Raw genomic sequence first — 27,866 nt, 5'->3', positions numbered from 1 at the left:
GTTAAAGAGCACTGGCATTTGGCACAGTTTGCTGCCAAAGGTGTGTCTCTGTCTACTGCCAAAAGATTTGTATTGGAAAGGTGTGTCATAGAGGGTATGTTTGTGTATCACTATGTGGACAGAGCCAGAATAACAGGTTTGAGTGGTTAACTGTCAAATCAGGTGTTAGACAGCACTGACAGTTTGCATAGTTGTTACAACAACAAAGACATGCTGGTTCCACCCTATGGGTGCCCTTTCCCTGTTGATTGTCTCAACCCATTAGAATAGAATAATGGCAGGTGTTCTGGCTTCTGTTGACTAAAATAGTTTCTGCATTTTAGGATGCACTTTTGTATTGACGCAAAATATTTTCTGGTGAATAGATGTTAAACACTATCATTCCAGTACTGCAGTACTGCAGAAACAGGACATTTTCTTATAATCCTAAGTAAAAATTCTACATATGGCCCATTTTTTTTGCAATCCCATAAACACTAGCTAGCCAGCTCTTGAGAATTTGTGAAAAGCACTAACCCACAATATCTAAGTGAAATAAAACATCTAAAAAAATGTAAATAGGAAAATAACCTATTTGGATAAGTAAAATACCTGCTTTTATTCTAAACTAATCAAAATCACTATACAGTAATTGATCACAGATTGAAGCTTGAAGCTTATCTGGAAAATGGTTGGTTATACCCCAGCAAGTTTGCATTAAAATTCTAAGGAGGGATTTTAATTTTACAAATAGATCATCTTACTGTTTCGATTATAATACATTTTAAGTTTTTTCGATTTTTTTTTTTCACTTGGATATTGTGGGTTTCTGTGTGTGAATAAATATTGGATAATCTCTCATTATAGATGGACATTGGATAGATGACTCTTTTACAACAGTTGTTTCATAATATGAAAAGAAATCATAGTGCCATGGTCCTGGTCCTCTTATTAAATGTTTCTATTACCGCATTATTACAATAATTTTTTTATTGTGTTGAATCACAATATAGGTATTGTAATGTATAACTAAATTGGGTGAATGAAATGATAACTTCACCTGTATAAGATGATTACTACACCTTAAATATTTACCTTTTTTCAGATTTTTAACAATATCAAAATGTCTCATGTCTCTAAGACGTCTTATTCTCCCAATGCAGGTAAGTAACTACGTACATTTTAAACACTAATTGTACAGTTTGCACATTTTGCCACCTTAAACAATTAGGCACACAGCCAAACTGACTACGTATTTTGAATGTGAAAGAATAATAAAGAAAATATTTTTAGAAAAATATATCTTAATAGGCTTTTACAACCCAGAGTTAATACTAGGTAAGACAAGGCACCTTTGGCAGCCAAGGTGAATCATCCGATTGGAAAGTTAAATAATTTACCAGTTATAGGTCTTCATAAGACTAAGACAGATTTTCTTTTATATTTTTTATCCTATGGGAAATAATGTATTGCCGGATAAAATATAAAAATATATATTACTAAATTATACAAAACAGTTGACATAAAATAATAATTTAATTTACAGAACTATCATAATAATGATAAAATATACATTATTTTATATTAGGCCTTGAACACAATACAATACCTAATACATAATAATACAGTACATATTATATCAACACCTCGTCACAGTCTGGGTTGCACAGCTAGGTATTGCTTTATCTGATTTTAAATCTGGTTTTATTACTAGCTTGAGGTACACTCTTGGTGTATAAAGTATAATTAAAACATGATTTTGAGACCAGAATCTTTTCATGTAAAGATGATCTCACTCTTTGATTTGTTTGGAGTTTACAGAAACTGTCAAAAGATTATTATTTTAAGACATATTGTCCTGGCTGTTGGCCTTTAGGCAAGTTTTTTGTTCCATGCACAATTTTTTTTCAGCTTGACTATATGCACCCAAGTGATTTCAGAGTTTGATAACCTCAAAAAGGGCTCACAACCCTGTAACTTGCCCTTTGCGATTATAATGAATTTATCAGGACAAAGACAAACAGACACAAAGACAGTCCCTAAGAAAACAAATAGGTATGAGTTGATTACATAATGTATATAATTATGTAATAAAACTGCAATTCTATTCTTGTTTAGTCAATTGTAATATTTTAAGATTAGTTTATAAGTTTTTTGTTTTTGTTTTGTTTGACTGTCTGTATTTGGTGTGTTGGTGTGATGTTGTAGCTAAAAGCAGCTGTCCCAGCCAAGCGATTGAGGATAGCAAGAAGAAGACGTCTCTGTTGAAGGACAACAGTTGGATCAGGAGAAATGCAGTGGAAGACGAAGCAGTCGAGTAAGACACTTACTTCAAACATGCTTGTATCTTCAAAATCTAGCATGGATAGGATTGTTATTTGTAGATGACAGCAAGGGTGATCTTAGCAGATAGGGTAAAGGATGACCGATTATAATAAAGCAATCCAAGTCTAGCTTTAACTTTGGCCTGTAGCTTGGAAATATGATGAGAGAAGTACTGTCTAGCCAAACTCTTGTACTTGTATTTTTTCACTTGCTGAAGCTCCAAACCCACAACTGTAGTAATCACCACGAGAAGAGCTGGGTTAATCTTCCAATCAAAATACATGACCTTTGATTTAGAGGTGTTTAGAACAAGGTTTCAGGGAGAGAAAGCTTGATGGATACTAAGAAAACATTGTTATAAACACAAATTAAGGGAAGAAGCCAGCTGAATATAATAATCTGTATAAATGGATGTGAGACCTTCCTACTTGCCTGTACTGTTATTTATGTAAATAGAAAAAATTGTGGGGCCTAAAATCAAGCCTTTTGGTACTCCCTTGGTGACAGGTAGGGGCTCAGACAGCAGATGTTCTAACTTTAAACACTGGACACTGTGAGAGGGGTAATTAGCAAACAAGGCCAAGGACTGCCCACAGACACCAAAACTCCTTAGCCGGATCACTAGGAGGGAATGGTCTACTCTATTTGGCAGCCCTAAATGCCAAATTAATAAAAATAGCGACACAACATTGCTTTGTATCGAGAGCAGTGGTGACATCCTTTCAGACCTTTAGAGTTGCAGTGACATAAATCCTGGACAGAAACCCGATTAAATATCAGAAAGGGTATTATAGACATCAAGAAAACCAATACATTTCTTAATGTTTTTCCAGCACCTTTTCAAAACCAGAACAGAAACCAGATTGCATATCAGAGAAGACATTGTAAATTGACATTAGCTTTATCACAACAATCAAACCACCAATCACTACCTAAATGGTTTGATTCCAAAAAAGCTGGGACACTGTACACATTGTGAGTAAAAAAGGAATGGAATAATTTACAAATCTCATAAACTTATATTTAATTCACAATAGAATATAGATAACATATTGAATGTTGAAAGTGAGACATTTTGTAATGTCATGCCAAATATTGGCTCATTGTGGATTTCATGAGAGCTACACATTCCAAAAAAGTTGGGACAGGTAGCAATAAGAGGCCGGAAAAGTTAAATGTGATTGGGTATAAAAAGAGCCTTTCATAGTGGCAGTGTCTCTCAGAAGTCAAGATGGGCAGAGTATCACCAATTCCCCCAATGCTGCGGCGAAAAATAGTGGAGCAATATCAGAAAGGAGTTTCTCAGAGAAAAATTGCAAAGAGTTTGAAGTTATCATAAACTAGAGTGCATAAAATCATCTAAAGATTCCGACAATCTGGAAAAATCTCTGTGCGTCAAGGGTCAAGGCCGGAAAACCATACTGGATGCCCGTGATCTTCGGGCCCTCAGACGGCACTGCATCACATACAGGAAAGATACTGCATTGGAAATCACAACAATGGAAATCACAACATGGGCTCAGGAATACTTCCAGAAACCATTGTTGGTGAACACAATCCACCGTGCCATTCGCCGTTGCCGGCTAAAACTCTATAGGTCAAAAAAGAAGCCATATTTAAACAGGATCCAGAAGCGCAGGCGTTTTCTCTGGGCCAAGGATCATTTAAAATGGACTGTGGCAAAGTGGAAAAGTGTTCTGTGGTCAGACGAATCAAAATTTGAAGTTCACTTTGGAAAACTGGGTCGCCATGTCATCCGGACTTAAAGAGGACAAGGACAACCCAAGTTGTTATCAGCGCTCAGTTCAGAAGCCTGCATCTCTGATGGTATGGGGTTGCATGAGTGCTTGTGGCATGGGCAGCCTACACATCCGGAAAGGCGCCATCAATGCTGACAGTTATATCCAAGTTCTAGAACAACATATGCTCCCATCCAGACGTTGTGTCTTTCAGGGAAGACGTTGCATTTTCCAACATGACAATGCCAGACCACATACTGCATCAATTACAATGTCATGGCTGCATAGAAGAAGGATCCTCGTACTGAAATGGCCAGCCTGCAGTCCAGATCTTTCACCCATAGAAAACATTTGGCGCATCATAAAGAGGAAGATGCGACAAAGAAGACCTAAGACAATTGAACAACTAGAAGCCTGCATTAGACAAGAATGGGACAACATTACTATTCATAAACTTGAGCAACTTGTCTCCCCAGTCCCCAGACGTTTGCAGTCTGTTATAAAAAGAAGAGGGGATGCCACACAGTGGTAAACATGGCCTTGTCCCAACTTTTTTGAGATGTGTTGATGCCATGAAATTTAAAATCAACTTATTTTTCCCTTAAGTGATACATTTTCTCAGTTTAAACATTTGATATGTCATCTATGTTGTATTCTGAATAAAATATTGAAATTTGAAACTTCCACATCATTGCATTCTGTGTTTATTCACAATTGTACAGTGTCCCAACTTTTTTGGAATTGGTTTTGTATATATAAATGTACATACACACAGCTCCGGAAAAAATCAAGAGACCACTGCACCTTTTTCTTTCCTTTCCAAAAATGTCGAAAAGTAAAGTTTTGAGTGAGGAACTGAAAGGTTAAAATTATGAGAACAGTGCAAACTGAACGCTTCTGTTCCTCACTCAAAACTTTCCTTTTCAACTTTTTTGGAAAGTACCCAGACACTCAAACTGGCTAATTACCTACTTGTTTTTTGAATGCAGTACATAGGCTGGGGTAGTTGGGAGAGAGTAAATCATTATCAGATTACATATCAGAGAGGATATTATAAACATCAAGAAAACCAATACATTTTTTATTGACAAGTTTTTCTAGCACCTTTTCAAAACCACAACAGAAACCAGATTGCATATCAGAGAAAACATTTTAGACATCAAGAAAACCAATTAATTGGTTACTGTCAAGTCTTTCCAGCAAGGTAGATATTTGCTTATAAAAGATTGGATTAGCTTGATTCAACAAGATAGGTATTGGCCTATAACAGATTGGTTGAGCTTGATCTTCCCCTTTATAAGTTAAAAAGGTGGAAGAAGGAATCTGGGCCAGTTGACCAAGATCGTTTCTAGGGTCCAGTTTAAGGAGATCATTCAGCACCTCTGACTCAGTGACCGCATGCAGTGAGAAATTGTGTAATGATTTTGCATAAAAAGAGGGAGGAGTTTCCATGTTGATAATCTGATGAACTGAGAGAGATTTTAGGACTACCACTGCTTTAGGACCAGGGCAGGTGTTTTAACAGGGTTCTTGCACCATTTTTAAAGTCAATATTTTTTAAGACCTCAACAAACATAATTAAAGACCTAAACATTTTCTAAACAATTTCTTTGATAGAAAATAGACAATTTATTGAGTCCAAATTTAGTATAAGCTTCTGTAACAGTGTAACAACACAATTCGATTGCATTGCATTCCCATCAGTATTGCTACAGAGAGTGCATTTTTTGAAAAGTAGAGAAGAGCAGACGACAAATTTTGATGATGGATGGCGAATGACTGATTGTTGAAGTGGAGAGGTATAGGTTATGTTCAAATTCACCCCTATTAAAGACATTACCGTGATGGAGGAACTTACTTGTTCACTTAATTGTGAAAAACACTGCAGCCATTGAGTGTGCAGCGTTGCCATTAACCGTCAACCATTATGGAATGCCCCTTTGAAATAATTGACTGCTGCTACACTGCTCGCGTTGCATCACATACAATGGCAGCGTCCAAGCTTCACGAAACGCTGAGGATGAATTATTGATGGCCGACACGCACATTTATTTTGTCTTGTCAATCAATCAATCAATCAAATTTGTTTATAAAGCCCTTTTTACAACAGCAGTTGTCACAAAGTGCTTTTACAGAGACACCTGGCCTTAAACCCCAAGGAGCAAACAGCAGTAGTGTTGAATTTCAGTGGCTAGGAAAAACTCCCTAAGAAGGCAAAATTTTAGGAAGAAACCTAGAGAGGACCCAGGCTCAGAGGGGTGACCAGTCCTCTTCTGGCTGTGCCGGGTGAGATATTAAGAGTCCAATTGGAATAATTAATAAATGCATGTGGGCTAAATCCAGAGCCTATTTAAATTTAGAAGTATGACCAGATGGACAAGGACAGGGACAGCAAAGGGCCCCCCAAACCAGGTACTCCGCAGTTGTGGACCAGAACCTCATGTCCTCCTAAAGTTTAAAACAGGAGGAGACTGGGAAAATTCAGACAATGCATTCCTCATAACAACAACGATTTATAGTGGAGAAGGAGAACTGACCCAATCCCCCAGCACAATAGTATAGCAGCGTAAGACCTTGGAACTGAGACGGGGGGGTCCGGCGACACTGTAGCCCTACCCGGGGGAGGAATATTGTTAAATTCTTGTGAATTGAACAAAACCAATAGATTGATTTGGGGAGCATATAGGGTATTTTGACTAATTAAAAAAGATTTGTGGTAAATGTTTTGATTTAGCTCTGTGGGCTGCTGATTTTACTTTCCTCTGCCTATTTTCTGGAGTTTTTTCTTTTTTTTTTGGATGATGCTGTAGGTCAGCTGACACACCAAGCTTGCTGTGGTGAAAGTTGATGATGGACAACAAATGACTGATATTGAAGTATTATTGAAGTATAGGTTTTTGTATGATGCAATTTACCCATTGTATAAAGAAATTACCGTGACGGAACGAGCATGAAATGAGATTGGCTCCATCACTAGAACCAGGGACGTCGCTAAGCCTAAAGCCTAGTGTGATGGCAATTACAAAGTACAAAGACAAAATTCTCTTGGCACAATTCTCTTGGCACATAATCATCCGAGGAGTCTCTAAATAAATACATGAACAGTTCGTATTTATAGAAGAAAAAGGGGTTTGGTAAGTTACTGGCCATCTGTCTTGTGTCACATAGGTTTTACCCAAAGGGCGGGCTGTTCCCCCACCAAGTGGGTAAATATTTTAGTCCCTTAAATGGGAGGTTGCATGTACAAAAAGTTCTGTTATTTCTCAATTGTTTATCCTATCTAGATGAAAATTAAACCTGACTTTAATCCCATCATTGTATCATTTGAAATCCAAAGTGCTCAAGCACAGAGCCAAAAAAAAAAACTTGTGTCACTGTCCAAATACTTATAGACTGCAATGTAAAAAATATATTTCATGCAAAATAACTCATATTAAACACAAATGGTGTTCGCTAAGTCAGTTGTTTATATTTAGGATGCATTTTACAGGTTTTTGTCTCATATTGTACAATGTATACATTGTATGTGATAAGGCTCTACAGAAAACTAGACATTACAGTAATGTGACAATTGTAAATGATGGCTATCATGTACAATTGTACATTACTTGCCATAATGTAAGTTAAAGTAAGTTAAAAACTGGGAGTTGAGATGGGAATATCATCAAAATCTTATGCTCTCTCTTACCAAATGTACTTCTTTGTCATTGATGTCAAATCAAAGCAGCTATGACCTTTGGTTTGTTACAGTGCTGTGGCTTACAGAAAACCTCTTCTTTTCTCTCCTAGCCAAGATCCCAACTTTGGCAGAGTGGTTCTGAACAAATACCGGTCCAGTGATGCTCTTGACAGGTATTTTCTCCCATTTCCTGATACAGTATCTGTTTTCCCCCCCATATAAGTTAAATAACTCCATGAAAACACAAAGCACTTTACAAACAATTTGAATTTTCACAGATCTTTAATGAATACTCACTGTCAAAATAGTTTAAATGAAAACATTGCATCAATACTGAAAGATTTTGGTCAAATACTTGTGTTGTCATGCAAGATTCAATATAATCATAGTAGCTGTTTGATTTAGTTTATAAAACATATTTATTCACAGCGCTGAGTCTGCAAACTCAAATTCCTCTAAGATGCCGATAACCAAAACCGAGTCCACTGTAGAGGCTCTCCAAAGAAGGTACCAATATCAACATTCAACATACAATGGCCCTCATTCATGAAACATGTGTACAATCAAATACGATCTTGAAATGATCATACAATAATTTCACTGACAGAGCTGGTATTCATCAATATTGTCTTTGTCTTATTCTTATAAACTCACGTCTAATTGGAGACCGTGTAAACCAACAGAAAAAAAATAGATAGTGCTTGATTCACAATGAATGTATTATTAATGTATTATTTATTTCAGTTAATTTAGCATTTTTTTCATGCATTTGTAAGGTTTGAATTGCCTTTGTGTATGTAAGTAGACAAATAAATTTACTTTGCCTTGCTTTTCCAAAGTCGCTTAGGCCTGTAGTATTGACATACTTGGAGATCTTAAATGGTCATTATAATTTTGGTGGCTGAAATCTTCATTAACTAACAGGTCTTAAATGGACTAATGAGGATAAATAAACCAGTGGTTCTGGGTTGAGCCGTTATCCTAATGATGCAGAGCTTGCTATTCTAAAGGACCTCACCTCTGGGCTGAGACACAAAAGAGTGTTCCGTAACTGTACTGATATTGTCAAGGAGAATAACGAATAGTAAATTATCTGTTTAGGCATACATTATGGGTGTGTCATATGTAAATAAGGACAGATACAGTGCATTCTTGTGTACGTGGCTTTTTCAGATTTATCAATTTGTGATGACATCTATGCTAATTTCGAAGAGGTGCAACATTTCCATAAATCACACCTGGAGATGATTGTAAGTCTCTCCCCACGCTTGAGTCTGAGATCTTTTCTGAGAATGTTTCGTGAATGAGGGCCATTGTCTTCAAATAAAAAACAATGTCTATATCTATACAACATGAAGATGTCAAAATGTATTTTCTAACACTGTTCTGACTGGTTGCAGATTTGGTGGAAGTCAGGAAGATTTGTCCAAGGGCAGGTGAGTAGGCTTTTTCCCATGCTCACAGAATTCATACCTCTACGTGTTGCAGTAATACTGTGTTTGCACCCAGTAGGCAAAATGACTTGGCAATGTACAGTATATTACTTTTCTTTTTGGTTTACCAGAAAAATGTCTTTCTATCGATCAAACCAATCAAATTTATTTTATTATGGTCTTTTTTCATCAGTAGTACATGGTTAATGGGAAATTTCACGAGGGCTCTATTTAACTACAGTACATACGGTGCTGCTTGAGAGTGTATGAACCCTATTTATATTATAAGATTTATCCCAATTCATAACAAATACAGTGGGGCAAAAAAGTATTTAATCAGCCACCAATTGTGCAAGTTCCCCCACTTAAAAAAATGAGAGAGGCCTGTAATTTTCATCATAAGTACACTTCAACTATGAGAGACAAAATTAGGGAAAAAGTCCAGAAAATCACATTGTAGTATTTTTTATGAATTTATTGGTAAATTCCTTGGTAAAATAGGTATTTGGTCACCTACAAACAAGCAACATTTCAGGCTCTCACAGACCTGTAACTTCTTCTTTAAGAGGCTCCTCTGTCCTCCACTCGTTACCTGTATTAATGGCACCTGTTTGAACTTGTTAATAGTATAAAAGACACCTGTCCACAACCTCAAACAGTCACACTCCAAACTCCACTATGGCCAAGACCAAAGAGCTGTCATGGGACACCAGAAACAAAATTGTAGACCTGCACCAGGCTGGGAAGACTGAATCTGCAATAGGTAAGCAGCTTGGTGTGAAGAAATCAACTGTGGGAGAAATTATAAGAAAATGGAAGTCATACAAGACCACTGATAATCTCCCTCGATCCGGGGCTCAACGCAAGATCTCACCCTGTGCGGTCAAAATGATCGCAAGAACGGTGAGTAAAAATCCCAGAACCACATGGGGGACCTAGTGAATGACCTGCAGAGAGCTGGGACCAAAGTAACAAAGGCTACCATCAGTAACACACTACGCTGCCAGGGACTCAAATCCTGCAGTGCCAGACGTGTCCCCCTGCTTAAGCCAGTACATGTCCAGGCCCCGTTTGAGGTTTGCTAAAGAGCTTTTGGATGGTCCAGAAGAGGAATGGGAGAATGTCATATGGTCAGATGAAACCAAAATAGAACTTTTTGGTAAAAACTCAACTCATCGTGTTTAGAGGAGAAAGAATGCTGAGTTGCATCCAAAGAACACCATACCTACTGTGAAGCATGGGAGTGGAAACATCATGGTTTGGGGCTATTTTTCTGCAAAGGGACCAAAGGGACCAAACCAGTCACCGGATCTCAACCCCATAGAAAATCTTTGGAGGGAGTTGAAAGTCTGTGTTGCCCAGCGACAGCCCCAAAACATCACGGCTCTAGAGGAGATCTGCATAGAGGAATGGGCCAAAATACCAGCAACAGTGTGTGAAAACCTTGAAGACTTACAGAAAACGTTTGACCTCGGTCATTGCCAACAAAGGGTATATAACAAAATATTGAGATGAACTTTTGTTATTAACCAAATACATATTTTCCACCATAATTTACCAATAAATTCATAAAAAATCCTACAATGTGATTTTTCAGATTTTTTCATTTTGTCTCTCATAGTTGAAGTACACCTATGATGAAAATGACAGTCCTCTCATCTTTTTAAGTGGGAGAACTTGCACAATTGGTGGCTGACTAAATACTTTTTTGCCCACTGTATAAATAAAGGAAAAACAAAAACATATTTAATTGTTTATTTAACAGAAACTCAGATTTCATGTGGGCAAAAATACATAAATCAAGTCATAAAAAAACACAATATATGTCATAATATTTCAAAATATGTGTCATTAGTGTCGTGACCATGTTATAACAGGATATGACATGTTATGTCAGCTGACATGACACATTATGACATAGCTATGACAGAGTATGTGTTACCAAAAAATATACAACTTTGTAAGGGGTTCTTATACTTTTAAGCAGCACTGTTTGTCTGTTATCATGTGACATGCCATGTGGCATTTTTCAGTGCAAAATATTAAATATGTTAATAATAACTGATAACACCTCCGATCCTAATTATCTAGGGAGACTGAGAAAAAAAAGATATAAAATACAATATAGACATTTATTTTCTATTTAATTTCAATTATGCAACTTCAACCTATCCTCAACCTATCCTCTTGGTTACATTTTCATTAGTGATGGTAAAATATCCCTTCATGATGTAGCACATTGCATTTTCTTAATGGACATTCTAGCGTAACCTACACAAAAGGGTAATGTTTGACCATGAACAGAATCTTTCTGTATGGTGATATTTTGCTGTTGTAAAAGATATTGTCAAATGCTGTTGTTACAGTACTTGTTTCAGTACCATACCACCAAAACCTAAATTCATGCAATTGTAAAATCTTATTTTTGTTGTGCAGTATTGCTCATTTTTGTGTAATCAAATGTATTAGTTATAAAAATATATATATTTTGCCTTTATTTCTTTGATTTTATTACAGAAGCAAAGTCTATAAAACAATAGTTCCAGAAGAACCTAAGAAGAAAAGGTAAGTTCTGAAGTGTGCACACACAATAACAAGTGTTTTTTCAGGTTTTGCCTGATTTTTCTTGTATTTTATTCAACAAGGCTAGCTGGTCGTCTCTTATGCAAGGGAACCCTGGCCAAGTTAATCAAAGCTGACAGTAACATTTTAATATTTTGACACACCATTCAATATATTTCTTCAGCACAACAACCACCACCAAAAATGACATGACTACACAGACTTCAGTTAACACAAGTCAGAGTGTGTGCAGGTAAAGCATTCACTCACTGTATGAACGAGAGACAATGTAAACAGCCTATTTATCTTTACTATTCCCAAGCTTATTATAGAGTGTGCCCACTCTAAATAAATACATAACCAACAATGTTTAAGCCTATTCTGTTTTACAGATCTCCAGTTGTGAAATTGCCGAGTGACAACACAGAGACCTTCACCGACCGGGTCTTGACCTCAAAGCAAGGGTAAACATTCTCAGACAATACCGTCAAAGGGCAGCCTAGCTTTTAGAGAGGCTAGCTAGCAACTGAAGGGTTGCCAGTTTAAACCCCCCACCTGTCTAAAAGGTGATAGGTGGAAGGTAAAAGAAATGACCTGTACAATATGTAAATAACTTTTTTGTTTTATGGCTTGTGATGGTTTTCAGTGAGAAAATGGTTAACAGACAGGCCTATTGATCATATTTTGTTCCTGCTGCTGCTCCCTCACGGCAGCAGCCTTGGCAACTAGGTTTTACGTCACCATGTGTTTTCATTATACAAGCAGTTATGAATATTGAAATGAATAAAAAGATGATATGGCAAAATATTTTAATATAACTTCAGAATCCAATATAGTGTGTGACACGACCAGAAAGAGTGATGTCAAGTCTGATATCAGACATAACATGCTCATACATATAACAATTTGGCTACATTGACTTTGATTAAATCAAAATTGTGAGGAATGTGTGGCCTCTACAGTTTAATTTGAAGTTATTCCATTTATTGCCATTTACATACCACATTGTCCTCAATTAACCAACCAAGAATCCAATCGAATGTAAAGACTTGAAGCTATGGAATGCACATGTAAATCGTATTCACCCGATTGCTATAGAAAAGCCAAGAAGAGATTGGTTTAAAAAATCAATAGCATTGTGCCCATAGGGAATAGGCGATCAAATGAATTTATCAAAGGAGATTTCCAATGATTTGTATAGTTATCCTCTTCACCCGTGCTCACCTTGAATGCTCGCCCTCCGGTGGCTGTGAGAGGGATTTATTGTGAATTCTCCTCTTCTCCTCTTCTCTAAATGAATAGGCTACAAACACGTCGTCTTTCCCGGTCTGATATGATGAAGGTTTGGTAATGCACAGACGAGTTTTGCCTAGCAAACAATAGCATTTGGCCACCACGGTGAATAGGCTACTATTGTACTACACTCGTTTCTGGGAGGCTAATGTCAACAGCAACGGGCGTTTCGTTGCAGTGTAATGTTGTTCAGTTCCGGTGTAATGGTACGGGCATGTACTTGGATGAAACAATTGATTCCATAAAGAAAATAGTTCAGGGGATCAGTTCTAGTCCATCTTTACAAAAAATCTAATGGTCCAATTGTGTTTGTGAATGTTATACACACAATCACATTGGTTCGACAGACATCCCTTTACATCATAATCCTGATTATTACACTACAGTTAATAATGTGACCTTTAACAGAGATTTAATATTACAGTAACATTGGCATTGCAACAGGAACAATGACAATGTTCCTGTTGTAACAGTGACAATGCGACAAAAACTAAAATAGTAAAAGGAACATTGTGGAACAGTAGTTATGGTAATGGAAGTGGTAACAGTAACATTGTTTTTGAATAGGACACCACCATCAAAACCAAAAGTGAGTGAGACAACTGATGTCAGAATGACAGCAGGCACTACCCAGAAAAAGTAAGACCGGGCTTGACATGTGTATAATTCTGTGTTTCTGTATTTTCTAGAAGCAATATAATTTCTACACTCCATACAATATATGGTTAATAATGCATTTTGTGTTATCTGAACAGGACTGAGAATCCGCCAGTTGATCTTATACCAACATCCATCCAAACTGAGTACTTTATCCCAGAAAGGTAACATCTACAGTATTACAACCTACCACAAGATACCACATAAAACATATCTGCTTGATTGGGTCAAATAAGGTACCATTTGTAAGGGGGTCTAAAAAGTGTTTATAATGACGCTGCATTTGGAGATTTAAGCAATTGTAAATCTATTAAAAAAATTATAATAATAAACACGTTAGTGGGTTCATCTTTATATAGTTGTGCTCATAAATTTGCATACCCTGGCAAAAATCGTGACATTTTCACATTGATTTTGAAAACATGAATGATCATGCAAAAAACTTTTAAGGAAAGTGATCATATGAAGCCATTCATTATCCCATAGTTGTTTGGCTCCTTTTTAAATCATAATGATAACGGAAATCACCCAAATGGCCCTGATCAAAAGTTTACGAACCCTTGAATGTTTAGCCTTGTTACAGACACCCAAGGTGACACACCCAGGTGAAAATGGCAATTAAAGGTGAATTTCCCACACCTGGGACTTTTTAAATTGCAATTAGTGTCTGTGAATAAATAGTCAATGAGTTCGTTAGCTCTCACGTGGATGCATGATGCACTGAGCAGAAAAGAACTGTCAAAAGACCTACATAACAAGGTAATGGAACTTTATAAAGATGGAAAATGATACAGTGGGGAGATACAATGCAGATTTTGCAGGTTTTCCTACTTATAAAGCATGTAGAGGTCTGTAATTTTGATCATAGGTACACTTCAACTGTGAGAGACGGAATCTAATCACAGTGTATGATATTTAAATAATTAATTTGCATTTTATTGCATAACAGAAGTATTTGATCACCTAACAACCAGCAAGAATTCCGTCTCTCACAGACCTGTTAGTTTTTCTTTAAGAAGCCCTCCTGTTCTCCACTCATTACCTGTATTAACTGCACCTGTTTGAACATGTTACCTGTATAAAAGACACCTGTCCACACACTCAATCAAACAGACTCCAACCTCTCTACAATGGCCAAGACCAGGGGGCTGTGTAAGGACATCAGGAATAAAATTGTAGACCTGCACAAGGCTGGGATGGGCTACAGGACAATAGGCAAGCAGCTTGGTGAGAAGGCAACAACTATTGGCGCAATTATTAGAAAATGGAAGAAGTTCAAAATGACGGTCAATCTCCCTCGGTCTGGGGCTCCATGCAAGATCTCACCTCGTGGGGCATCAATGATCATGAGGAAGGTGAGGGATCAGCCCAGAACTATACGGCAGGACCTGGTCAATGACCTGAAGAGAGCTGGGACCACAGTCTCACCATTCGTAACACACTACGCCGTCATGGATTAAAATCCTGCAGCGCAATCAAGGTCCCCCTGCTCAAGCCAGCGCATGTCCCGGGCCGTCTGAAGTTTGCCAATGATCATCTGGATGATCCAGAGGAGGAATGGGAGAAGGTAATGTGGTCTGATGAGACAAAAATAGAGCTTTTTGGTCTAAACTCCATTCGCCGTGTTTGGAGGAAGAAGAAGGATGAGTACAACCCCAAGAACACCATCCCAACCATGAAGCATGGAGGTGGAAACATCATTCTTTGGGGATGCTTTTCTACAAAGGGGACAGGACAACTGCAATGTATTGAGGGGAGGATGGATGGGGCCTTTGAGCTTTGGGTCATGACCGAAAGGACAAGATCCTGGATACAGGCGGCCGAAATGAGCTTTCTCCGCAGGGTGGCTGGGCGATCCCTTAGAGATCGGGTGAGAAGCTCGGTCACCCGGGAGTAGAGCTGCTGCTCCTCCACATCGAGAGGGGTCAGCTGAGGTGGCTTGGGCATCTGTTCCGGATGCCTCCGGAACACCTTCCTGGGAAGGTGTTCCGGTCCCATCCCACCGGGAGGAGACCCCAGGGAAGACCTAGGACACACTAGAGGGACTATGTCTCCCGGCCGGCTGTCCCCCCGGAAGACCTGGAGGAAGTGTCTAAGGAGAGGGAAGTCTGGGCATCGCTGCTTAGACTGCTGCCCCCGCGACCCGGCCCCGGATAAGCGGAAGATGATGATGATGATGATGATGATGGATGGGGCCATGTATCGCGAGATCTTGGCCAAAAACCTCCTTCCCTCAGTAAGAGCATTGAAGATGGGTCGTGGCTGGGTCTTCCAGCATGACAACGACCAGGGCAACTAAGGAGTGGCTCCGTAAGAAACATCTCAAGGTCCGGGAGTGGCCTAGTCAGTCTCCAGACCTGAACCCAATAGAAAATATTTGGAAGGAGCTGAAAGTCCGTATTGCCCAGCGACAGCCCCGAAACCTGAAGGATCTGGAGAAGGTCTGTATGGAGGAGTTGTCCAAATTTCTTGCTGCAGTGTGTGCAAACCTGGTCAAGAACTACAGGAAACATATGATCTCTGAAATTGCAAACAAAGGTTTCTGTACCAAATATTAAGTTCTGCTTTTCTGATGTATCTAATACTTATGTCATGCAATAAAATGCAAATGAATTGCTTAAAAATCATACAATGTGATTTTCTGGATTTTTGTTTTAGATTCTACATGCTTTGTAAGTAGGAAAACCTGCAAAATCCGCAGTGTATCAAATACTTGTTCTCCCCACTGTAAATAGTTGTGGCAATTCTCAATAGTATTCTGAATTTGCAATCGAGGCAAAATGAAGGAGAAAGGTAGCATGTGCAGCTAAAATGTAGGGATAGCAGCAATAAGGTTCTTGAGGTAGGCTTGTGTAACAATTGAAACTGCAAGTACAGTTGCAGTTCCAAATGTGCAGGGTTAAGGTGCAAGTTGGCATGTGCAAATGAAATAAAGGAATAGCAGCAATGACACATGAAATAAAAAAACTTATCAGACTAGTCCGGTAGTGTATAGTTGGTAATGGGAAGTCAGCAGGGTTATAGCAGATGGAAAGAAACTGTTTCTGAGCCTGCTGGTGTGTGAACAGAGAGCTCTGTACCGCCTGCCTGATGGGTGGAGGGCAAATAGATTGTGCCATGGGTGTGAAGGGTCCCTGGTGATGCCACAAGCCCTATGCAGACACCGCTTGTGCTTGCGGTTTTCAATAGCTGGGAGCTGGGTACCCGTTTTCACCACCCGTTGCAGGGCCTTCTGGTCAGCTATGGAATAACCACCAAGCCACACGGTGACGCAATTGGTCAGAATGCTCTCGATTGTTCAGCGGTAGAAGTTCACAAGGATCTTGGAAGACCGACAGGGCTGAGATGTTGAGGTCCTCGGATATGTGGACACCCAGGAATTTGGAGTTGGGCACACACTCCACCTCTTTGCCATCAATGAGAACTGGGGCGACTGCAGCCTTTAGACATTCTGTAATCCACAATGAGCTCCTTGGTTGTCTTTGCATTGAGAGCCAGGTTGTCATCAGCGCACCATGCTGCCAGGCACTTGACCATCCTTCTTGTAGGCTGACTCGTCATTGTCACTAATCAGGCCTACCACCATGGTGTCGTCTGTGAACTTGACAATCATGTTGGAGCTTTGTACAGGAACACAGTTGGGGGGAAGAGGGAGTACAGAAGGGGGCTCAGCACGCAGCCTTGTGGAACACCAGTGATCAGTATCAGGGTAGAGGAGGTGAAGTTGTGGAGATGGCGTCCTCTGTAGACTTATTTGACCGGTAGGCAAACTGGTAGGAATCCAGGTTTGGGGGGAGTGTGATGGCAATTTCTAAAATTCCAAAGTTCTATGAAAATGGTAGGTAAGACAGGAGAAATCAATTGCGCAATAAACGGTTTTAATCTTGCTTGCAAGGAGAAAGTATACAGGTTACAAAGTAACGGTGGATAGTTTCTAAATAAAAACATCATTTCGACAGTATTTATTACATAGGAAAAAGGGGTGTGGTAAGATGCTGCCATCTGTTTCATGTCAATCAAACACCTTTCCCTTTGTTCTATCACACACGTCAAATGCTATCTTCCCCCACCTTATCCTTCCTGTAATAATGTTTACCCAAAGGGGCCAACTGGCCTTACTGCCCCCTTGCTGTATCTTCTCCTATCCTGTCCTAAAACCCATTGATCTCCATCTGGACAGGCAATAGATGCCCCCTATGCAAATACCAGGTCCCACACATTCCTGTACCTATCTTAACAGTGGGACTCAGTCCTTTATACAATCAGAATACATTGTATAAGAAATTTCCACAACAGGAGGCAGACCAAAACTAGTCTTTTGGAGCACTTGATGATCGTGGGGGTGAGTGCGACAGGTCGAAAGTCATTCAGGCTAGATGCAGAAGACTGCTTCGGCACTGGCACAATGGTTGCGGTCTTGAAGCACGTGGGGACCACCACCTGGGCCAGTGACAAGTTGAAAATGTCAAGACTTCTGAACATGCTGGTCACCTGAGTGAAGACCTCGGCCAGCTGACCAGCAAATGTTCTGAGCACACACTCGGGGACTCTATCAGGACCAGTGGCCTTACGTGTATTCACCCTGCACAGTGCAGAGAGCACAGACTTAGGGTGGGACGTCCGGGTGGAGTTCAGCTTTGATGGTTGGCTTTTTGTTGTCCCTGTCGAAGCGACCATAGAACCTGTTTAACTTGTCGGTGGTGGAGACGTCGCTAGCTGTGGGGGTGGGGCTATTTGGCCAGTAGTCTGTGATGGCTTGGATTCCCTACGACATGCAAAATCTGAGTTTTTGTTGAAGTGCTCCTCGATCCGGACGGAGCAAGCATATGTCTGTATGGGAGTCAAGGGTGGCATCAATTGCAAACAGTATCCAGTCTGTGTGTTGAAACTGGTGTTGTACTAGTGAGTCTGCTCCCTCTGGCCACACTTTGACTGACCTCACTGATGGTTTCACCTGTTTAATGAGGGGTAAATACTTGGGCAGAAGGAACAATGAGAGGTGATCAGACTGACCCAGGCGGGGGGGGGGGGGGGGTTTGTAGACCTCTGGAATGTCTGTATACACCTGGTCCAGTGTATTGTCTCCTCTGGTGGGGCAGAAGACATTTTGATGGAATTTGGGGGAAAATGTTTTCAGATTTTAGTGATGAAATCGCCTGTGTTAGATTCTGTCAATTTTTTATCCATGAATAAAATTAATGCAACCGGTAATCAGGGGAGAATCTTTATTTAGCATGAGTCCAGAATGTTGATCTTCCATAGTTCTTACATGTTCTCCAATAATTACAAAGTTAACACAGTCTTTTATGCCAATACATATAGGAGTGGCCTTTTATTGTGGCCAGCCTAAGGCACACCTGTGCAATAATCTGTCTATTCAGCATCTTGATATGCCACACCTGTGAGTTGGATGGATTATCTCGGCAAAGGCGAAGTGCTCACTAACACAGATTTAGACAGATTTGTGAACAATATTAGAGAGAAGTGGACATTTGTGTACATAGAGAAAGTATTTGAGTTCAGCTCATGATAAATGGCGGCAAAAACAAAAGTATTGCGTTTATAATTTTGTTCATTGTACTTTACCTGAAGCTGAACTGGTTCTAGAGTATATCACTAGTGCTTTAAATTCCAATGTAGACAAGCATCCTCCATACGAAAAAGTATGAGTGTGGATGGAACAGGTAAAATTATTAAGATGGACTGAGGCGAAGTGGAAAACTGCCCTGTGCTCTGACAAATACAAATTAGAAATTATTTTTGTGACTCATGGATGCCACATCCTCTGGGCAAAAAGGGACCATCTGCCTTGTTATCAGTGCACAGTTCAAAAGCCAACATCTGTGATGGTATGGGGGTGCATTAGTGCACATGGCATGGCTGACATCCACATCTTTGAAGGCACAACAGTTGTGCTCAAAAGTTTGCATACCGTTGGAGAATTGGTAATATGTTTATTTTTTTAAGAAAACATGAATAAGCCTGCAAAACATATTACTTTTATTTCTTATGGGATTTATATTCAAATGTAGGTTATAACAGAAAGGCACAATCATAAAACAAAACATGGCAGCAAAGAAAAAAAAAGTATCTGCATAATCTTAGTTCTTAATACTGTGTATTGCTCCCTTTACCATCAATGACAGTGTGCTGTCTATTGTAATAGTTGTCTATGAGGCCTCAAATTCTTGCAGGTCGTATTGCTGCCCATTCGTCTTGGCAAAATGCCTCCAGGTCATGCAAAGTCTTTGGTTGCCTTACATGAACCGCATGTAAGATCTCCCCAGAGTGTAAGATCTCCCCAGAGTGGCTCAATTATATTAAGGTCAGGAGACTGTGATGGCCACTCCAGAAACTTCACCTTTTTCTGCTGTAACCACTGGAGGGTCAGCTTGGTCTTGTGCTTAGGGTCATTGTCGTGGTGGAAAGTCCAAGAGCGTCCCATGCACAGCTTTCATGCAGAAGAATGCAAATTGTCTGCCAGTATTTTTCTGATAACATGCTGCATTCATCTTGCCATCAATTGTCACAAGATTATCCGTGCCTTTAGAGCTCACATGCCCCAAAAACATCAGTGATTCACAGTGGGGATGGTATTCTTTCCACTATAGGCCTTGTTGACCCCTCTCCAAACATAGCGCTTATGGTTGTGAACATAAAACTTAATAAAACAAATTACAGTGTGCCCGAAGCTGTGAGGCATGTCAAGGTGTTTGTCGGGTGTATTGTAACCAGGCTTTTTTGTGGCATTGGCGCTGTAAAGGCTTCTTTCTGGTAACTCGACCATGCAACTCATTTATGTTCAAGTATTGTCGTATTATGCTCCTTGAAACAACCACACCATCTTTTTCCAGAGCAGCCTATATTTCTCCTGAGGTTACCTGTGAAGTTTTTTTTGTATCCAGAACAATTCCTCCGGCAGTTTTGGCTGAAATCTTTCTTGGTCTATCAAGAGAGAGCTTGTCCTTGATATCAAGAGATCCCTGAATTTTCCACTTCTTAATAAGTGATTGAACAGTACTGTCTAGCATTTGCAAGGCTTTGGATATCTTTTTATATCCTTTATCATCTTTATAATGTTCAATTACCTTGTTATGCAGGTCTTTTGACAGTTATTTTCTGCTCCCCATGGCTGCTCAGTGCATCCACATGAGAGCAAACACACTCATTGACTATTCATACACAGACACTAATTTCAATTTGTGGGTGTGGGAAATTAACCTTTTATTGTCATTTTCACCTGTGTGTGTCACTTTGCGTGTCTGTGACAAGGCCAAACATTCAAGGGAAATGTAAACTTTTGGTCAGGGCCATTTGGGTGATTTCTGTTATCATTATGATTTAAAAAGGAGCCAAGCAACAACATGATAATGAATGGCTTCCTATGATCACTATCCTTAAATAAAATACTTTTTTTTTGCGTGATCAATCATATTTTCAAAATCAATGCCAAAATGTCACTAATTCTGCCAGGGTATGCAAACTTATGACAGGGTTTCTCCTGGCTCAGAATGGGCCTTTGGGGGGTTACTACGCACGTCAGTAAGAATAATTGGTCCATGTACAGTAAAGGCAATGAGTTACCTTATGACAGAAATCTATGCATTTTCTTGTTATTTCTGAATAAATCTTATTTATTACAACATTGGAAGGGGGAGTGGAGTGAGTTTGAGGGACATGGGTGTGAGGTACAGTCAGTTGCAGAGGTCACATCCTGCTTCAGAACATTTCACCCTCTTTTTATTAACTAAATAAAAGGATCTGACAAGGCCATGGTAGTCTATAGGTCAGTACAATATGACCTAAAATCAAATCATGATTAATTGAACATTTTTGCTTTGTTTTGTAATGTGAAGTTTTACGTTAGAGGATTTCATAAGCCTTCAGTTTATGTTCTGCTTGTTCAACAGTTGTTTGATAAATTGCTATTAAACACATTCGGAGATGATTTGAAATGCAAATCTTTTTTCAGTTCATATTTGGCACTGGTAATTTTTCTTCGGCGCTCGCTAAAACCGCTAAAACAGATGGCAGATATGCTGCCATCTGTCTTTCAGGGAATGCCTAGCTTATTTTAGCAAGACAATGCCAAACCACATTCTACAAATATTACAGCAGCATGGCTCCTGTAATATCACAAATTACAAAGCACTGCAAGTTTTAATATTACAATTATGTCTGGCCTCACATGAGATGCTACATCCATTCTTTCTTCCACACAGGGATGATACTGTCCCTATTAGTCCCTCTAGGACTGTGTTGGAGAGAGACCTGTGTTCTTACTGCCGTTCACCCATGAGCTCTGACCCTAAGATGGTGCTGGAGGATATGAAGATCAACTGCCATACTACCTGCTTCAAGGTAGTATGCTTCAACCATTTTAACAAATATTGAAATAATTGAACAGCTGACTGAGTTGCATACAAGCTTCTGTTATATAAGTTTCGCAATTTACACTCAGTAGCCAGTATATTGCCTCCAGAACAGCTTGAATTGTCATTCCTTTGGGATTTTGGTCCTTGCTAACTCAATAGCATCATGCAGTCCCTGACAATGTTCCAGCCATAAATTCATGCTGCAAACCTCCCGCTCCACCTTATCCAAAAGGACCTTAATTGGTATGAGATCGGGGGACTGTGAAGGCCACTGAAGTAAAATGAAGTCACTATTTGTGGAACCAGTTTGAACGAAGCATGCTGGAAGCATCAGGTAGAATATGCATCTGCATGTTGCATCAGAAATCAAGATTCATCAGAACATTTTTACAGTCTTCAATCATCCAGTTCTGGTAAAGTGCCCCCTGTTAACCTCATCTCCCCATCCCTTACTGACAGCCCAACCACTGTGCATTCAGAAATACCTTTGAGCACACCATAAAGAGAGGTTATTTGAGTAGTTGTGGACTTACATGCACCTTTGACCTCTTTCCTAAAAAAGGTTTCTGCCCACAGAACTACCGTTCACTGAATGTTTGTTTTTTGCTGTTCTCTTTAAACTCAGGCACTTACAGTCCAATCTCATGTCAGCTGTTTCTGAGATGCTGGATCATAAATTAATCAAAAAACATTAAAGTGGTTAAAGACATTAATTTGGTTAAAGTGCCAAGTAGGTAAAGTACTTTTCTTCACCACCCTTCAATATTTCTGCATACCCTGTTGACATGTTGTTTAACTGTCATAAGAAAATTGTAGAATATTCAAAGTCTACTGATGGTGAAGCGAATAACGTTGATCATCTCCTAACAAGGGCAGATCTGGGTAGATTAAATAATAAGCGAACAATTAGTTCTCGTTGTCAATGTGTTGGATGCAGGAGAAATGGGGAGGAGTAAAGACCTGAGCGACCCTGACAAGGGCCAAAATGTTATGGCCAGACGACTGAGTAGGAGCATCTCTAAAATGGCAAGGCTTGTGGGGTGCTCCACAGTCAGCAGTGGTTGACAGCTCCGCCCCTCTCTTCACCCGAGTGTCCAAGACATACGGCCGCAGGTCAGATGAAACGACAACAAAGTCGATCATCGACCTACGGCCTAGGGTGTCCTGGTGCCACGTGCACTGATGGACACCCTTATGCTTGAACATGGTGTTCGTTATGGACAAACTGTGACTAGCACAGAAGTCCAATAACTGAACACTGCTCGGGTTCAGATCAGGGGGGCCGTTCCTCCCAATCACGCCCCTCCAGGTGTCATTGTCGTTGCCCACATGGGCGTTGAAGTCCCCCAGTTGAACGATAGAGTCCCCAGTCGGAGCACTTTCCAGCACCCTTCCCAGAGACTCCAAGAAGGTCGGGTACTCTGCACTGCCGTTCAGCCCGTAGGCACAAACAACAGTGAGAGACCTATCCCTGACCCGTAGGCGCAGGGAAACGCCCCTCTCGTTCACCGGGGTAAACTCCAACACATGGCGGCAGAGCTAGGGAGCGATAAGCTCAATCAAATCAATCAAATTTATTTATAAAGCCCTTTTTACAACAGCAGTTGTCACAAAGTGCTTTACAGAGAAACCCCGAAGGAGCAAACAACAGTATTGTGGAATTTCAGTGGCTAGGAAAAACTCCCTAAGAAGGTCGAATTTTAGGAAGAAACCTAGAGAGGACCCAGGCTCAGAGGGGTGACCAGTCCTCTTCTGGCTGTGCCGGGTGAGATATTAAGAGTCCAATTGGAATAATAAATACATTTCTCTGGGCTAAATCCAGAGTCCATTTGATTTTAGACTAGGTCAGAAGTATGACCAAGTGGACAAGGACAGGGACAGCAACGGGCCCCCCAAACCAGGTAATCCGCAGGTGTGAACCAGGACCTCATCTCCTCCTAAAATTTAAAACTGGAGGAGACTGGGAAAAGTTAATAGTGCATTCCTCATATCCCCCAGCACAATAGTATAGTAGCGTAACACCTTTTATGTGATGACTTTACCAGTCCACCAATATGCTCTAAACAGACTGAAAATAGGCTCAATCATCTCTGCTCCATTTGAGCTGTTCAAACTTTCGTATGTGCTGCTAGAAGTTTTTAAATATTAAAGAATATTTCAAATTCACAAAAATTCACCTAAAATGTTATGTCTAAAAAGCAAAATACTGCAGCAGCACAAACAAACAAGACTATTTTGGGTGAATTGAATGTTGGGGGGCTGAGTTACCACAGAATGACCTATAAAATATTATAGCAGCATAAACAAATTTAAAAAGCACAAATCAACACAAACAGAGCACAAATTATTGAGACTATTTTGCCAGTGTTTTGCGTTGAGTGGAGGACCAACGTAATGCAGATGAAGATTTAAAGTTCTGAAAATGTTGTGCAACTTCTGGAACCAACTTTGCCTAACAAGCGTTTCTGAATGTGTTTTTCTCTGCATCACCAGTGTGAGGTGTGCAGCAGTGATCTGGGTCATCTGAAAGCTGGGGACAGTATGTGGGTCTACAGACGCACCATTCACTGTGAGCGCTGTTTCGAAGTTACCAGAGGTAAACATTTAGAAATCACACAGAACTCATACCAACTTTTATTTTTTAAGTTTAAAGTTTTTATTTAGGATTTACTGGGTTTGAATGTGTGTTCATTTTGGGTGCATAATTATCTTCAAACCAAAGGCTTGACTTTCTAAATTATTTTCAGCAAAATGGCATCGTTGAAGATTCAACCTTCATGCGGATTATTATGGGATACTTTCTATGGCAGTTTAAATACATTTATGTATACGTTAATTACATTTTGGTGTCATGGATTGTCAGTTACGGACATGCACATTACTGTGCAAAAGTTTTAGCCAGTGTGAAAAATCCTGTGAACTAAGAATGTGTTCAAAAATAGACATGCTAGTGGATTATATTTATCAATTAACATAAGTGAGTGAACAGAAGAAAAATAAAAGTCCAACCAATATTTGGTGTGACCACACTTTGCCATTAAAACAGCCACAAGGGACACTTGCACAAGGATTGTCAAGGATTTTGTAGGCATACAGTCAGGTGTATGATTAAACAATTATACCAAACATGTGATAATGATCATCTAATGATCATAAATTCAATATGTTGAAACACAATCATTAACTGAATCAGAAACCGCAGTGTAGGAGGAATACAACTGGGTGAGGACCAGGCAAACTCATCTAACAACGTGAGGTTGCTGAAGACAGTTTACTATTAAAAGTCATACACCAATAGTAAGATTGAGCACAGCAAAGACACAAAGTAGTTATGCTGCATCAGCAAGGTCTCTTCCAGGCTGGAATTTCAAGGCAGATGGGTTTCCAGATGTGCTGTCTCAGAAACAGCAACGTTGAGGATGGTAGAAGCAGTGATCGGCCAGAGAAACTTAACGCAGCAGATGAAAGACCCTTTGCTTACGTTCCTTTGCAATCAGAAGAGGAATAGGTAGAACAGTGCCATCAGTTCAGAATTGGCAGAAAAGAGTGGGACCCTGGTGAGTCTGGTCAGAAGTCGCCTTCATGGAAGACTTGCAGCCAAAAAGCCATACCTCCGATGTGAAAAAAAGGCCAAGCAACTTAATGCACAAAAACACAGGAATTGGGGTACCGAAACATGTCAGCATGTGCACTGTACTGATTAGTCAACATTTTAAATATCTGGTAATAGCAGAAGGCTGTTTATTCGCCAAAGGGCTGAGGAGCGGTACATGATTGACTGTCTGCAGGCAACAGTGAAGCATGGTGGAGCTTCCTAGAAAATTTGGGGCTGTATATCTGCAATTTTATTTTGGGATTTGGTCAGAATTAATGGTCTCAATGCTGAGAAGTACAGGCAGACATTTATCCATCATGCAGTACCATCAGGGAGGCAACTGATTGGCCCCAAATTTATTTTGCAGCATGACAATAACCCCAAAAACTTAGTGAAATTAATTAAGAACTATCTTAAGTGTAAAAAAAAACAAGGAGTCCAGGAAGTGATGGTATGGCACCCACAGAGCCCTGATCTCAACATCATAAAGTCTGTCTGGGATTACATGAAGAGATGGGCTGCCTAAATCCACAGAAGAACTGTGATTAGTTCTCCAAGATGTTTGGGCCAACCGACCTCCCGAGTTCCTTCAACTACTGTGTGCAAGTATTACTTTAAGAATTTATGCTGCATGGTCACCAAATATTGATTTGATTTTGAATTCTTAGGTTCACTCACTTTGCATTTTGTTAATTGAAAAATACAAACAATGAACATGTCTTTTTGAAAACATTGTCACTTTACAGCATTTTTTCATACCTGCCTAAAACCTTTGGACAGTACTGTATCAACATAAAAAAAACTGCATTATTTTGTACCTGTCTTGTGTTATTTCTACAAAAACTGTGCTGATATTAATATGATAAATATTTGCACAATAACATTAAATAAATGCATTTATATTTTCTCTTTACTTTGTCTTACAGTCATTTACTTATGTGGCTCCACTAGTTGTCATAGTATTGCCAGGAATGTTTGAAGTGGCATAATCATTGCTATCAGGATTGCTATGGGATATCCCAAATCCAGTGATTGTTAGGGGTTAGGCAAGGGTGTTTGAAACATCCCAAGGACACAGTTATCACTAGTTGTAGGCTGATTGGTGGTAATGCTTGCACTTTCAGTTATGCAGCTAATGCACTTGCACTTGGTAACTTGCACTTTGTGTACTTAGCAATGTCAGTGGGCGATATGACAGTTGCAAGCAGATTTTAAGTTATGATTTCTCCCTCCCCAATTTTAAGAATTTCATAAGATGTTATTTTAACAAGTTTAGGAATTGTATTGTAATATGTCAAAAAAATAAGCTTCCCAGAGCTTTGAATGTTCAAAATCATAGTGTAAGATGTTGATGCAAATTTCACCCTCTATCTAAATAAGTTACATACCACATGTTAACTGTCAAGTTATCTGGAAATGAAAAACATGCCAAATATTTGACAAAAAAACCCTCAAACCTTTCACAAACAAGTTACATGGCCAGAACTTTCATTTATGTTGGATGTTAAACCATCAATCAAGGTGGTTTGATATATGGGTAAAACCTGTAATTCCACTAGGTTTTAAACTTTCAGACTACAAATATTGAATGTGACAATCACATTTGAATTGCATTTGTGACAAATTAGCATTGGAGTCATTTCAAACAAAGTCTGAATTATTTAAAATAATCTCTAAATTTATCATAGTTCAAACATCCAAACCCAAAACAATCCAGCTAATATTTTGTCTCAGCCACCATTGTTTCTCCCTAATTATCATACATATCTACATATCTCTGTAAAATATTACATGAATAAGGGCTGGGGTCAGGTTGTGTGCAATACAATCATGAAAATAATTATTTAGTCAACTTAAATTCTTGTAAAATGTTTTGTCACTGACGAACCTTGTTAAATAAAGGTTAAAAATTAAAAAAAAAGAATCTGTGTTTTTTTAACTGTTCCTTTCCAGTTAGATGGTGATTGAAGCTTTAGACTTCAAAAAATGTCCACGGCTCTCTTCTCCAATAATAAAATCAGTGGACAGCTGGGTATAATTAATCAGATCACAATTAGAATTGTCATCTAATTAATTATACCCTGCTGTCCACTGAGCAGTGGCTCCTACTACACCTAATGTCAAAGCAGCACTCTTCCTTCTTTGCACTTATATGATCCTTTCCAATGTAGGAGAGATTGATTCCAGTTACCATGTTTTTTTGTTTTTATATATTTTTTGACTACATAC

The 27,866-nt window shown here is 39.3% G+C and overlaps 1 protein-coding gene across 2 annotated transcripts in view; it reads left to right on the top strand.

Annotated features, from left to right (window-relative positions):
- scel (sciellin) overlaps positions 1–27,536 on the top strand; it is a 28,963-nt gene extending 1,427 nt beyond the window's left edge. The window contains exons 2-14 of one of the 2 annotated variants that reach the window (XM_010905689.4): positions 1,085–1,142; positions 2,188–2,296; positions 7,833–7,895; positions 8,152–8,229; positions 9,123–9,158; positions 11,673–11,720; positions 11,902–11,970; positions 12,110–12,181; positions 13,578–13,649; positions 13,766–13,831; positions 21,911–22,028; positions 24,536–24,638; positions 24,790–27,536. In XM_010905689.4, coding sequence (XP_010903991.2) covers positions 1,103–1,142; positions 2,188–2,296; positions 7,833–7,895; positions 8,152–8,229; positions 9,123–9,158; positions 11,673–11,720; positions 11,902–11,970; positions 12,110–12,181; positions 13,578–13,649; positions 13,766–13,831; positions 21,911–22,028; positions 24,536–24,638; positions 24,790–24,806 — 891 coding nt within the window. In that variant the 5' untranslated portion in view covers positions 1,085–1,102 and the 3' untranslated portion in view covers positions 24,807–27,536. Of the gene's footprint in view, positions 1–1,084; positions 1,143–2,187; positions 2,297–7,832; positions 7,896–8,151; positions 8,230–9,122; positions 9,159–11,672; positions 11,721–11,901; positions 11,971–12,109; positions 12,182–13,577; positions 13,650–13,765; positions 13,832–21,889; positions 22,029–24,535; positions 24,639–24,789 lie in introns of both variants that reach the window. The other variant, XM_010905688.4, reaches the window with a different exon arrangement.
- The last annotated feature ends 330 nt before the right edge of the window (positions 27,537–27,866 follow it).

Source organism: Esox lucius, chromosome 16 (assembly GCF_011004845.1).
Source record: "Esox lucius isolate fEsoLuc1 chromosome 16, fEsoLuc1.pri, whole genome shotgun sequence".
NCBI classification, from domain to species: Eukaryota; Metazoa; Chordata; class Actinopteri; order Esociformes; family Esocidae; genus Esox; species Esox lucius.
The sequence above is the reverse complement of the archived record's forward strand: the minus strand, read 5'-3'. Positions and strand labels throughout refer to the sequence as shown.